The sequence below is a fragment of the Microcaecilia unicolor genome, chromosome 7 (assembly GCF_901765095.1).
Source record: "Microcaecilia unicolor chromosome 7, aMicUni1.1, whole genome shotgun sequence".
Lineage (NCBI taxonomy): Eukaryota > Metazoa > Chordata > Amphibia > Gymnophiona > Siphonopidae > Microcaecilia > Microcaecilia unicolor.
In genome coordinates, this window is record NC_044037.1 from 302918006 (window position 1) to 302931680 (window position 13675).

At 43.6% G+C, this 13675-nt stretch overlaps 1 protein-coding gene across 1 annotated transcript in view; it reads left to right on the forward strand.

Moving 5' to 3' along the window:
- CATIP (ciliogenesis associated TTC17 interacting protein) overlaps nt 1-13675 on the forward strand; it is an 87470-nt gene that overhangs the window by 23867 nt on the left and 49928 nt on the right. The window contains exons 4-5 of the mRNA XM_030209608.1: nt 4271-4339; nt 7727-7966. Coding sequence (XP_030065468.1) covers nt 4271-4339; nt 7727-7966 — 309 coding nt within the window. The remainder of the gene's footprint in view (nt 1-4270; nt 4340-7726; nt 7967-13675) is intronic.

Sequence of the window (13675 nt, forward strand, 5' to 3'; positions counted from 1 at the left end):
ATTCTCATTTATTTTTAAGCATGCTTCTAGTTGCTTCCGGACTAGTAAGCAGGAAGCAACTAGGAAGCATGCTCATAGAGCCAGACTGCAAAGACATACATAAACTCTACCAACCCGTGAATAAATTAACAGACACCACACCGGTGACCACAACCAGCACAGACATACCATCAGCAGACAACCTTGCCAAATACTTCAATGAGAAAATTATAAAACTACGATCCACGTTACCACTCAATACCACAGATCACGAAAAATTTATGGACTGCTTGGACCCAACTCCCGGTGAATACCCAGCAGATCGCACATGGAATAACTTCGATCTGTTGACCGAAGAAACCATTAAACAAGAATCAATAAATTCTCCAAAACTCACTCCAAACTGGATATTTGTCCCAGCGACCTCATAAGGCTCGCCCCCAATCATTTCATAACTGACCTGACGTCGGACATGAATTACATGTTGCAACACGGACTATTCCCCAAGGACAAAGGAAATATACTACTTACCCCCATACCCAAAGACCTAAAGAAAAAATTAAACGACACAACCAACTATCGACCAGTAGCATCAATCCCCATGATAGTCAAACTAATGGAAAGTATGGTAACCAAACAACTTACCAAGTACCTGAACAAATTCACCATACTGCACGAATCACAGTCAGGATTTCAATCCAATCATAGCACTGAAACAGTGCTAACCACTCTCATAACCAAATTCAAACAATTAATTGCAACGGGAAACAATGTGCTCCTCCTACAATTTGACATGTCCAGTGCGTTCGACATGGTCAGCCACCAAATACTCTCAAACATCCTGGACTATTTCGGGATTGGAGGAAACGTACTTAGATGGTTCGAGGGCTTCCTAACAGCAAGAACCTATCAAGTGATATCAAATTCAAAAACATCAACACCATGGAAACCTGAATGTGGAGTACCACAAGGATCACCGCTTTCGCCGACTCTTTTTAACTTAATGATGATACCATTAGCCAAATCGCTATCCAACCAAGGACTTAACCCATACATTTATGCAGATGATGTCACGATATACATTCCGTTCAAAAAAGATATAACCGAAATCACAAACGAAATCACACAAAGCCTCCAAATAATGAACTCATGAGCGGACGCATTTCAACTAAAGCTGAACGCAAAAAAACACAATGTTTCATCCTGTCCTCACAATATAACACAAACAAACCCAATACCATAAACACCCCAGATTACACCCTCCCGGTCTCAAACAGCTTAAAAATTTTGGGAGTCACAATCGACCGAAATCTCACATTTGAAGATCATGCGAAAAATACAACAAAAAAATGTTCTGCTCAATGTGGAAACTTAAAAGAATCAAACCTTTCTTCCCAAGGGAAGTATTCCACAGCCTAGTACAATCAATGGTGTTAAGCCATCTAGACTACTGCAATGCCATTTATGCTGGATGTAAAGAACAAATCATCAAACCGCTCAAAATACAGCAGCCAGACTCATATTTGGGAAAGAGAAATTCGAAAGCGCCAAACCCCTAAGAGAGAAACTACACTGGCTCCCACTAAAAGAACGAATTGCGCTCAAAGTCTGCACCCGTGTCCACAAAATCATTCACGGGGAAGTCCCAAACTATATGTCAGACCTTATAGATTTGCCTACTAGGAATACAAAAAGATCAGCACGTACATTCCTCAATCTCCATTACCCTAACTGCAAAGGGCTAAAATATAAATCCACATACGCGACCAGTTTCTCATACATCTGCACGCAGCTTTGGAACGCACTACCGAAGGCAATAAAAACAACGCAAGACCTAACTATCTTCCGAAGGCTACTGAAAACAGATCTGGTCAAGAAGGCATACCATAAACATCCATCCTAAATACTAAATAATAAGACTTTACACGACATAGACATAACCGGAATCCTATCACTTGACTGATTAACCTCTTTGCCATTAATAAATAAGCATTACCACTCCAAACTTTATGTCGAATATGGTCACTCCATAGCCGACGATCCAAAGTATGATACAACCCAATTTCTTACTCAGGAACTTTCATGTATTAGCATAATGTATTCTTCCTTACCATGTATTGCACATGATTTATATGTTATGCTAAACGTATGTTACCATGTATGTATGCAACTTAACGCATTACCACTTGTAATCTGTTATCCGGAAATGGCAACCACCATTACGGCAAATGTAAGCCACATTGAGCCTGCAAATTGGTGGGAAAATGTGGGATACAAATGCTACAAATAAATAAATATTGTGAACTTTTATGGTTACTCGCGCCTTGACACAGCGTTATTTGCGAAACCTTGGCCAAAGTCGGTGTGTTTGACCGATGACCCACTTGCTGCTTTCTGTCTGCACTTGGAAGCTAAGTTACTCTTTTGAATTTCACATGCTGCCCCATTACGTCCTCCAGGTTTATCGTGAAGTCCGTAAGTTTCTCCGACTCGTCTGCTTGAAATACCATTTCCGACACCGGTATCCCACCCACGTACTTGAATCTTCACTACTCAGCCTGCTGTGGCATCAAGTATAAAACCGCCTATAGTACATAAGTACATAAGTACATAAGTAGTGCCATACTGGGAAAGACCAAAGGTCCATCTAGCCCAGCATCCTGTCACCGACAGTGGCCAATCCAGGTCAAGGGCACCTGGCACGCTCCCCAAACGTAAAAACATTCCAGACAAGTTATACCTAAAAATGCGGAATTTTTCCAAGTCCATTTAATAGCGGTCTATGGACTTGTCCTTTAGGAATCTATCTAACCCCTTTTTAAACTCCGTCAAGCTAACCGCCCGTACCACGTTCTCCGGCAACGAATTCCAGAGTCTAATTACACGTTGGGTGAAGAAAAATTTTCTCCGATTCGTTTTAAATTTACCACACTGTAGCTTCAACTCATGCCCTCTAGTCCTAGTATTTTTGGATAGCGTGAACAGTCGCTTCACATCCACCCGATCCATTCCACTCATTATTTTATACACTTCTATCATATCTCCCCTCAGCCGTCTCTTCTCCAAGCTGAAAAGCCCTAGCCTTCTCAGCCTCTCTTCATAGGAAAGTCGTCCCATCCCCACTATCATTTTCGTCGCCCTTCGCTGTACCTTTTCCAATTCTACTATATCTTTTTTGAGATACGGAGACCAGTACTGAACACAATACTCGTGGAAAGGATTACCAAAATCTGTAAAATCTATTCAAGATCATTTGGCCTTCAGAAAATCTCTAAAGACCCTATTATTTGGGGAAAGCTTACACTACAGACCCGCCTGGCATCTCTAACTTCTGAACTGCTGCAGTCGCTACGACATATTGAACTCTATTATTCTTTCTCCTTTTCCTCTCCTTTGCTGTTACTCGCTAATCTCTTTACTTCATTGATTTTGATTGTTTGCTGAATTAATGTATGTTTTTGCAGACTGATGTAAGCCACATTGAGCCTGCCCATGGGTGGGAAAATGTGGGATATAAATGCTATAAATAAATAAATATATTTTGATCTCTCTGCAGTTTGCTTACTTACACACTACTAATTTTGGTCATATTACACCTATTTTTGTATCTTTACATTCAGTTGGCCCTACATACATCCGGAGTGGGAGGGAGGGGGGTCGAGGGAAGGAGGAGGGAGCAGGGATTCAGAGTAGCAGAAGGCATAACCTGTTGCGGATCTTGTCTGATATTCAGCTGGGGCCCACATAAATGTCTTATATGAGTCCTGGCTAAATATCAACTGGGACCTGCATAAGCCCCGGTAGCTTCCTTAACCAGATTTAGCCACAGATATTGAATACCGGTGCTTGAATATCCGGGGCTAATTCTGTCCATGGTAGTCAGCATTTAAAATATCAGCTGGCCGCTTTTTACTACTTGGGAACCCCAGGCCTGCACAGAATATACCCCCTACCACTTGTTGGAGACTGAGAACGTACTGGTAGGCTTGAGGCTGCACAGAATATTAGATAGAGTGATGTAATAATCCAGTAGTTCTTAGTCTCTACACACTGGAAGGAGAGCATATTATACCCAAGTATCTGGAGGGAGAATGAGGAAGAGCTGGTTTATGCATCGTCTGAAACACAAAGAGGCATATTTTCAAAGCACTTAGCCTCCCAAAGTTCCATAGAAACCTATGGAACTTAGCCTCCCAAAGTGCTTTGAAAATAAGCCTGAAACAGTACTTTTAAAATAAGTACAATAACGTTCTAATCAAAATTACTCTTCTTTCTTATAATCGATGATCAGAGGAGAAAACAGAGACAATGGCTGAAGAACCCAAGACATCAGATGAACAGAACGCCCGTGAGGAGGCTGGTAAGTGGTCCTAAACTTTGTTCAATATTTACTGTCAATACCTCATATAATTCCAGCACTGAAACCAACGTGTGACTCTGCTAATGCATCGAAAGACAGAAACAGAGAAAATGATAGCAGATAAAGGACACAATTCAAAGGAAGGGACCAATTGGATCAATATGACACTTGCTTTGTAACATTGTGGTTGTTTGAACACAGCAGCTCTGTTTTCCAGCAGGACTGTGGCGGATTCACAGAGGCTCCTGAGGAAGGCCTTACAGCCGAAACACATTTGGTATTGAATCTTGATTCTGCCAATCAAAATCTGCTTTTACACCTTGGTATTATGGTTAACATTTTTCGTTACCTTCTCTGTGTCTGGCATTCTTCAATTCTGCGGAGGATTGTTCTTATTTTGTCTTCCTATCTAGTGTACCTATCCATACCATCACCTAAACTCTACTGTCCTTAGAGATTACTACTACTACTTATCATTTCTAAAGCGCTACTAGACATACGCAGCGCTGTAGATTTGAACATGAAGAGACAGTCCCTGCTCGACAGAGCTTACAATCTAATTAGGACAGGCAAGCTTGTCTCTACCCTTCTACGCCCTGATCGTGACTGAATAGATAGGGATGGGCTGGAGTATAAATTTTAAGGGGCTTCGACGTTAGCTTCACAACTTTTAGTACAAGAACAGTCCTGAGCAGACTTTTACAGTCTGTTCCCTGAGAATGGCAAGGACAAATCAAACTCTGGTATAGATATAAAGTATCACATACCCATGTATAATGAGTTTATCTTGTTGAGCAGACTGGATGGACAGGACAGGTCTTTATCTGCCATCATTTACTATGTTGCTATGTTACTCTTTGGGGTTCTACATTGAATGTTGCTACTAATTGGGATTCTGGAATCTTGTAACTCTTTAGGGTTCCAGAATCTTCAGAACCTAGTACAAGAACAGTACTGGGCAGACTTCTACGGTCTGTGCCCTGAGAAAGGCAAGGAAAATCAAACTCTGGTATACATATAAAGTATCACATATCTTGTAAAATGACTTTATCTTGTTGGGCAGACTGGATGGACCGTACAGACTGGATGGATCTGCCGTCACTTACTATGTTACTATGTAAAGAAGTATTTGCTTAGATTACTCCTGAGTACAGCTCATTTCACCTTCATCCTATGTCCCTTCATTCTAGAGCTTCCTTTCAATTGAAAAAGGCCTGCCGTTATCTGTGCATGCAGCCCCTGCAGTTCCAGTATGGATACCCCCGTGCATCTCACTCCCACCTTGCAACTTCCCTCTCTTCTATCCCACTTCTGAGGCCCTCAATCTTACCCAGTTTTACCAATGCACCTCACTCCTGCTCTGGAGCATAGTACAGCAATCACTGATGAAGGCAAGGGTCACTTTTGGTGTCGTTCACCCCCCTCTTCTGGCCTCAGATTTATAGATTGACCCTAAAGAATATCATGATGACCCCCTTCAAGGTTTGGGTGCCCAGGATGGTCATCCTGCTTGCCCACCCTTAGTGGTAGCCCCGGGGTAGGTAGGGGTGCGGGACGCGACATCCAGACACATCTCTACAAATGGTGCAGCTGTTCCAGTACAGTTACAGTTAATTAGAATTTGATGTACCCCTCAGCCACACACACAGCCCCCCCCCCCCAGTGTACCTTAGTCTTATCTGGAGCTTCCCACGGATTGCTATTGCACTCCACTCGTGTCCTTCAGCACTACCATTCTAGTTGAAATATCTATATACAGAACCTCACCAATGCTATTCACACCTTTGGGCAGCTGTTACTGCTGTCCTCATACAGAGATACCCCACCCTCCGTAGACAGCTTTACCAGTGCACCTCATTGTTGCCCTGTGACATTCCTGTTACTCCATTATTGAGCTTTTACGCCTGTCTTCCTAAAGGGCAGTTTTTTTTAAAAAGGAGAATTGTGTGCATGTCTGTGGGTACTTAGAGGCTCATTTTCAAAGCACTTAGCCTCCCAAAGTTCCATAGAAACCTATGGAACTTAGCCTCCCAAAGTGCTTTGAAAATATGCCTCCTTGTATCTCTGTTTCTGAAAATGAATTTTCAAAGGGAAGCTCCCAATGATGTTGTTACCTTGTGAAAATTCAAGGTGGGCCACAGTCTAAATGCAAAGTCTGAGTAAATAATGCACAGGAACATAGGCGCCCAGTATAAGAGGCTTGGAGAGGCTAAGCCTCCCCCCTGCTGCAGCAGAATGGATCAGCTGTGGAGTCCAGCTGCTCCCAGGGGATTAAATTGTTGATTTACCTCCATCCTCACAGCAGGAGCTGCAGTGAAAGCCCTCTAGCAGTTGTAGAAATTGGTTTATGGTTTGTTTACCTTACTGCTGGGAGAGCAGGGGGGGGGGGGGGGTTGGCTGGAGGTGGCCTGGGTTGTCAGGGAGATATTTAACGAGGATGACTTCCTGACCTGCACTGAGGACAGATAGCAGCAGAATGGATACTGGGCCAACATGATCAGAAAAAGTCACCAGACAACAAAAGTAGAAAAGACCATTTTATTTTCATTATAGTGTTTGGAATATGTCCACTTTGAGAATCAGGTGCTCAACATTAAAAGTTTATATTTATTTACTTATTTATGGCATTTTATCCCACATTAAACATGAATTAGGGTGTTTTGTGGCTCTACATGAGAATTGTGATGATATGATCCCTTGTTTCATATTGTTGACGGTCTGCATTTTCCGTATGGGTGGTATATTGGTGTATTAGGTTCTGCCCAGTGTAATATTTATGGTACAGTAAGGTTCTGAGTGTGTTTTGCACAAAGTTGTGCATAGTGTTTTGCAGTTGAGCGATTGTGCTTAGAATATGCTTTGAGCAACCACTTTATTCTTTGACATATGATACATAGCTAATATCTAAATTTAATAAAAGGTATTAATTGTGACTTTTATTTTTATTTATTTATTTTTTCTGCGTGTTATCAGACAATTATGGATTTAAGCTCCACCCCTAGCCCCACCCCCCAACCCGCCCCCTTTAGCCTCCCCAAACAGTTGGGCCACCGACCGCCTATGCACAGGAATTTGAAACGAAATTCATTCCTTTCCCCATGCTCATAGTCTGCCAACTCTATCTGTTCTCGGCCTTTCCTTTTTGCAGATCAGGTACTTTGAGATTCATTTTCAAAGCACTTAGACTTACAAAGTTACACAGGTTACTCTTGGTTCCTGTTGAATTTTCATTGAGGTTTTTTCCTGTTTGTGTTTTTGACCCTCTTTGAAAATGAGCACCTTTAACTACAGAGAGAGAGGGCAATTTTCAGCTGAAATTTAGTTGCTCAGGTAAAACCTTTTGAAAATTGCTCTCTCTCAGTTCTAATTTTTTCTCTTATGCCCAAGGACTGGAGGAGGAAACACTGACTGTGCCTGCGGAGCCTTTTGCCCAAGGACTGGAGGAGGAAACGCCGACTGTGCCTGAGGAGCCTTTTGCCCAAGGACTGGAGGAGGAAACACTGACTGTGCCTGCGGAGCCTTTTGCCCAAGGACTGGAGGAGGAAACGCCGACTGTGCCTGAGGAGCCTGAGGCATCAGTTCAACTGACAGCTAATCAGAATGCCATGGAGTTTCTCCGTAGTGTTGGTTAGTGCATCAGTCTCTGTTAACATTTACAGCCCAATCCCTCTCCTGTTCCACCTTGGAACCATCTTCTGAATCTTGTGGGTCTGGCTCTTTCCCTGGCAACTTTCAAAATCCTACTTAAAATCCCGTGCTGAGGGAGTGGGGGTGGAGGAAGAAACCACTACGCTTATGGGCGGGAGCAAGAGAAGATGCTGTTGGGGTGGAAAGAGGGGGAATGTGCTGACTGGTGAAGTGATGGAGGAGGAAAGAAAATGCCAGACACTGGGGAAAGAGGTGGAGAGTTTAATCCGTTAACATTAAAGAATACCAATTTGCAATTAAAATCCTCCTTCCCCCAAACCTCTCCCCTCTGTCTTCCTGTCCCCCTCCCAACCCCCTTCCCCAAACTACCCAACACAACCTTCCCAACCATCCCTCCCCCCCCCAACTCTACCAAATTCCACACCATTCCCCGACTGAGGCATTGCAGTCAGGCAAACTAAGGAGAAGTGAGCACTACCAGTGCAAAGCCCACTGAATACAGCCCTCCCAACTCCCCCATACCCCACACAACACAACACACCCATATTTCCTCCCTCCCCACCACTCATTCATTCCAAAACACACCAACGCTACAAGCAACCATCAGCAACAACAAAGAACATCTTAAGGCTTAACCTAATGAACCTTCCAATGCCTTCAGCCCCCAGGAGGAATTAAAATGGCGCTAGTTGTCCAAAACAGTGCATCACTGCACATGTTCCTCATCACTGGTACTATTGGTGCGTCACAAACGCTTGTCACCCCAAACTTAATGCCACCTGGTGGGACGCCAAGTTGAGCTTGTAGATGCAACCAAATTGCGAGCCTTCTCCGGGAGATTTTCATCCTGTAGAGCCGTCAACGCTGCTCAAGCATCAGGATCTCTAAGGGAGTGATAGGGAGAGTAGATGGCATGGATGGGGCGACTGGATTGGCCATATGGTCCTTATCTGCCTACAGTTTTCTGTGTTTTGTGTTTAGTAGTTCCCCCAACCGTAAAAGCCAGGGCAAATGGGTAAAACCATCTGTAGCTGTAACCCGCATCTCGCAGGTATTGAGTGACACCCTGCAATTCCCTTTGTCTCTGGAGATAGGTCTTGACAGAGCTCTAGAGACACTCCTTTCCACTGATCGTCTTTCAGTTTCTGGGCATACTGAGTAGAGATGTGTGGTAGCCGTGTTAGTCCACTCTTAAAGGTTATCAATAGAAATCAAACAAAATAAAACATGGAAAAGAAAATAAGATGATACCTTTTTTATTGGACATAACTTAATACATTTCTTGATTAGCTTTCGAAGGTTGCCCTTCTTCCTCAGATCGGAAATAAGCAAATGAGGTAGCAGATAGTATATATGAGAGAAACATCAAAGCATTACTTTGACTGTCTGACAGAGTGGGAGGGTGGGGGTATGCATGGGGACATCAAAGCATTTCATTGATATTCTAACAGGATGGGTGTTGGTAGGTGACAGGAGGGTAATAAACAGAGAAATAAACAGAGAAATACAGCTTTATGGTTTATAATGGGTTAGAAAACCCAGATCCTTATTAAGTCCTGTTTGTTGGGTGTCAAAATATTCAATCATTCTTATTTCAAAGGTCTTACGTTCCTGTATTGTTTTAAAATTACCTTTCAGTATTCTTACTGTGAAATCACTGGTGCAGTGTTCTGGTCTTGTGAAGTGTTGGCCCACAGGGGTGGGGGCCTGACTGGCACAGGCTATTTTCATGTGATGTCTGTGTAGATTGAATCTTGTCTTAAGCATCTAGCCTGTTTCTCCAATATAGCATCCTTCGTTACATTTCTTAGACTGAGTGATATATACCACATTACATGCTCATTTTCCAATGTGGTATATATCATTACTGAGGTCAGTGAGGTCTTGCTTAATGTCGGCTACAACGCTCCGGATGTCTGTCCTGACAGATCGAACTTCCTTCCGCAGAGCCTCTAGCACAGACAGCAATTCAGCAGATAACATGGCGGATAACTCCGGGCTCAAATCACTGGTGCATGCACCATTTGGTGCCTTGCTGGAACTAGGCCCCGCCACTGCCACCATCTAGGATTTGCTTCCTGGGCTCTCAGCTTTTGGGACTCCCATGTTAGGTTTGCCACCTGTGTATTTATAGCCCTCCAACTTCCATCGAGGAAGAATCTAAGGAAATACTCCTTCACGGAAAGAGTGGTGGATGCATGGAATGGCCTCCCGGTGGAGGTCGTGGAGATAAAGACTGTGTCAGAATTTAAGGAAGCGTGGGACAGGCACATGGGAACCCTTAGAAAAAGGAGGCGTGGTCATGGCACATTCAGAGAGAGGATCAGGCATTTTCAAAGCAACAGTTCCCCCAGTGGGAGGGACTTATAGCACAAAATCAGCATGGCTGCGTCAGAGCTTCACCCCAGAGCGACCATCCACTCTGGTGACATCATTTCCTCCCCTGGTGAGCTAAGTTCTGAACCAATCGAAGACTGTGTTTGTTATACCTAGAGAAAGACATGAGGACAAAGTTTATCCCTGTCCCCGTGGGTTTTGTTCCTGTCCCCGCACCATCCCCATGGGCTCTGTCCTTATCTGCAGAAGCCTCAAACACTTCATGATTTTATATTTAAATCTTTTTATTAAAGTATAAAAAGGAACAATATCTGTGCAATTGTTGTTTATACATCACAAATAGAAAACAATAATAACAATGAACAACTATAATTGTCACGCTGGTGAGGAAAAGTGAGCCCTTGGGCCACTGCCGAGGAGTGGCAGCAGCAGGCAAATCGCCCAAACAGGAGGCAAGGCAGACCACAGACAGACGGGCACAGGCCGGACTGGAGCAGCTAGACCGGAACAGAAGCACTAAGCAGAAGCAGGAGAATAGTCCATGAATCAAACAGAGTCTTGGGCAGGCAGCATACAGTAGAATAAACCAGGAAACAAGCAGAGTCTTGGGCAGGCAGCAGACAGTAGAATAAACCAGGAAACCAGCAGGGTCAAAGACAGGCAAAGCAAGCTTTCAGGGCAGGAACCGCAACAGACCAACAAGGACAAGAACACAACCGAAGACCTCTGTTGCCAAGGCAAAGCCTGAAAGTTCCCAGGTGCTTAATAAAGGCAACATACAAGGGAGTTCACCAGGTAAGGGTGCTGCTAAGTTCCAAAAATCCCAAGACAGTCTGGAAGGCTGGAAGACCTGGACCAGACCAGCATGACTTCTGGAACATGGGAAACTGCAGACAGACAGTCCATCGCAGCCACCAGGTCTGACCACCAGGTGGCGAGATGAGTGAGAGCATGAAACAGGGGCACAACCGTGACAATAATAACCCAACTACCACCACCACCACCCTCTACCCTTCCAGCCCCAACAATAGCTGACTTCTACTACCCCAAGGAATCCTAAACCACCCTGTTAAAATGTCCAGGGGTACAAAATACAACCCATTCTGTATGCACTAAAGGGGAGAAATATGCCCTATGAAGCACTGTTTTGATTTTTTAATTTGTGGATGAATAAGAAGTCATCAACAAATTTCAGGATTCAGTCTAGCTCTCCTGTCTTCCACCGTCCTTCCTGCAATAGAAGATGTCTTCTTAGAAGATGTGCTGGTAGCAGGATGTACAGGATCCCCCCATGCAAAGTTTGCTAGTTGTGGCCAGCATGTTTGCTTGTTTTTCCAAAAAATCAAAATATCATCGTCTGCATCACTCAATGATATACAACAGTCCAGTTAATTAACAGGCTTCAAAGTTGAAAATGACATGGGGACAAAGCTTGTCCCCATCCTCACAGGATCTGTCCCTGCCGCCATCCCTGCGATTACTGTGGGTATCCATCCCTGTGCCATTCTCTAACCTAGAGCCTCGAGATGGGCAATTAAAAGATTATGGTCTATTAAGTTAAACACCACTGAAAGGTCAAGAGAAAGCAGAATGACTGTTTGGTCTTGATCCAAGGATTGCAGGATGGTAGAAGTGAGTCCTGACAATGTTGTTTTGGTACTATGATGTTTTCTAAACCCTCTTTGATGTGGTTGGAATACGGTAAATTTATCTATAAAGTCAGTGGGGCTGATATTAAGCTGGCGGGAGGCATCCCGCATAAGTCTCATGCTTACTACTGGGCCATTTAATACTGGGCCATTTCCAGTGACCGGCATTGAACATTCAGTTTCATGTTTGGCCTCTGGAACTTAACCAGTTAAGCCGATATTCAACGCTAACCAGATAATTTCCATCAGTTGAAGATAGAACCGCTATTTACGCAATTAACCCAATGCTGAATGTCGGCGCTAACCGGCTATAAGCCACCAAGCACTAACCACAATTTATGGATCATCCTGGAAAGAGAAGACGGAACCTGTATCCACACAGGGGTTATCTACAGGCCTCCTGCACAAACGGAGAAGTTAGACAAGGATGGTATGAAAGGGGAGGTGCTACTGTTGGGAGATTTCAATTTGTCTGACGTGGATTGGAACGTCCCATCTGCGGAATCGGAAAGAAGTAGGGAGATTGTGGATGTCTGTCAAAGTGCCTTGCTCAGACAAATAGTGACGGAACCCATAAGAGAAGGGTCAATGCTGGATCTAGTGCTCACTAATGGAGGTAGTGTTTCCGATATCTGGGTGGGTGCCCACCTATGTAATAGTGATCATCACACCGTATGGCTTGATATAAGGAAGAAGGCGGAGTGCGGACGAACTGATTTTGATAAAATGGGGGAATACCTGAAGAAGGAGCTGTTGGCGTGGAAAGGCATAGGAGAATTGGAAAAACAGTGGTCCAAGCTAAAGGCTGCTATAAATATGGTGACTGATATTTTTGTGAGGAAAGTAAACAAAAACAAGAGAAGCAGGAAGCCTATGTGGTTCGCCAAACAAGTAGCTGAAAAAATAAGAGCAAAAGAGGCTTTGTTCAAGAAATACAAAAGAACGCAACGAGAGGATCATGGAAAAGATTATCGGATTAAACTCAAAGAAGTGAAGAGGGAAATAAGGCTAGCGAAAGCGCGAGCGGAAGAAAAAATGGCTAAAGATGTAAAGAGAGGTGACAAGACCTTTTTCAGATAGATTGGAGAAAGGAGAATGTTATGTCCAATAAAAAAGGTATCATCTTATTTTCTTTTCCATGTTTTATTTTGTTTGATTTCTATTAATAACCTTTAAGAGTGGACTAACACGGCTACCACACTCCTCTACTTGAGAAAGGAGAAGAAATAGGAATGGAATTGTGAGACTGAAAGATCATGAGAATGGCTATGTGGAGAGTGATGAAGATAAAGTGAACGTGCTAAACAATTATTTCTCTTCGGTGTTCACAATAACTTCAGTGAGATGTTTAAAACTGTCTCTCTTCCTCGTGATATGGGCAAAATTGTTCTCACTCCACTGCTGAAAGGATCTGGGCAACATCACCTGCAAACTACCATCCAGTGTCAAGCTGACCCCTTTTTACTAAAGTACTAGAAACCTACATTAGTAAACATCTGTCTTTTATATCTGGAAAATTCTCTATTTTACTGGTCACAATTTGGCTTCAGATCATCACATAGTACAGAAACATTGCTGCTAGTTCTAACTACATATGTCAAACAACACCTATGCAAAGGTGTAGTGCCGTAGCGAGGGCGGCTGACACCCTGGGCGGGTCGCTGCTGCGCCCCCCCCCCCGGATGCAGCACGGCGCCCCCCT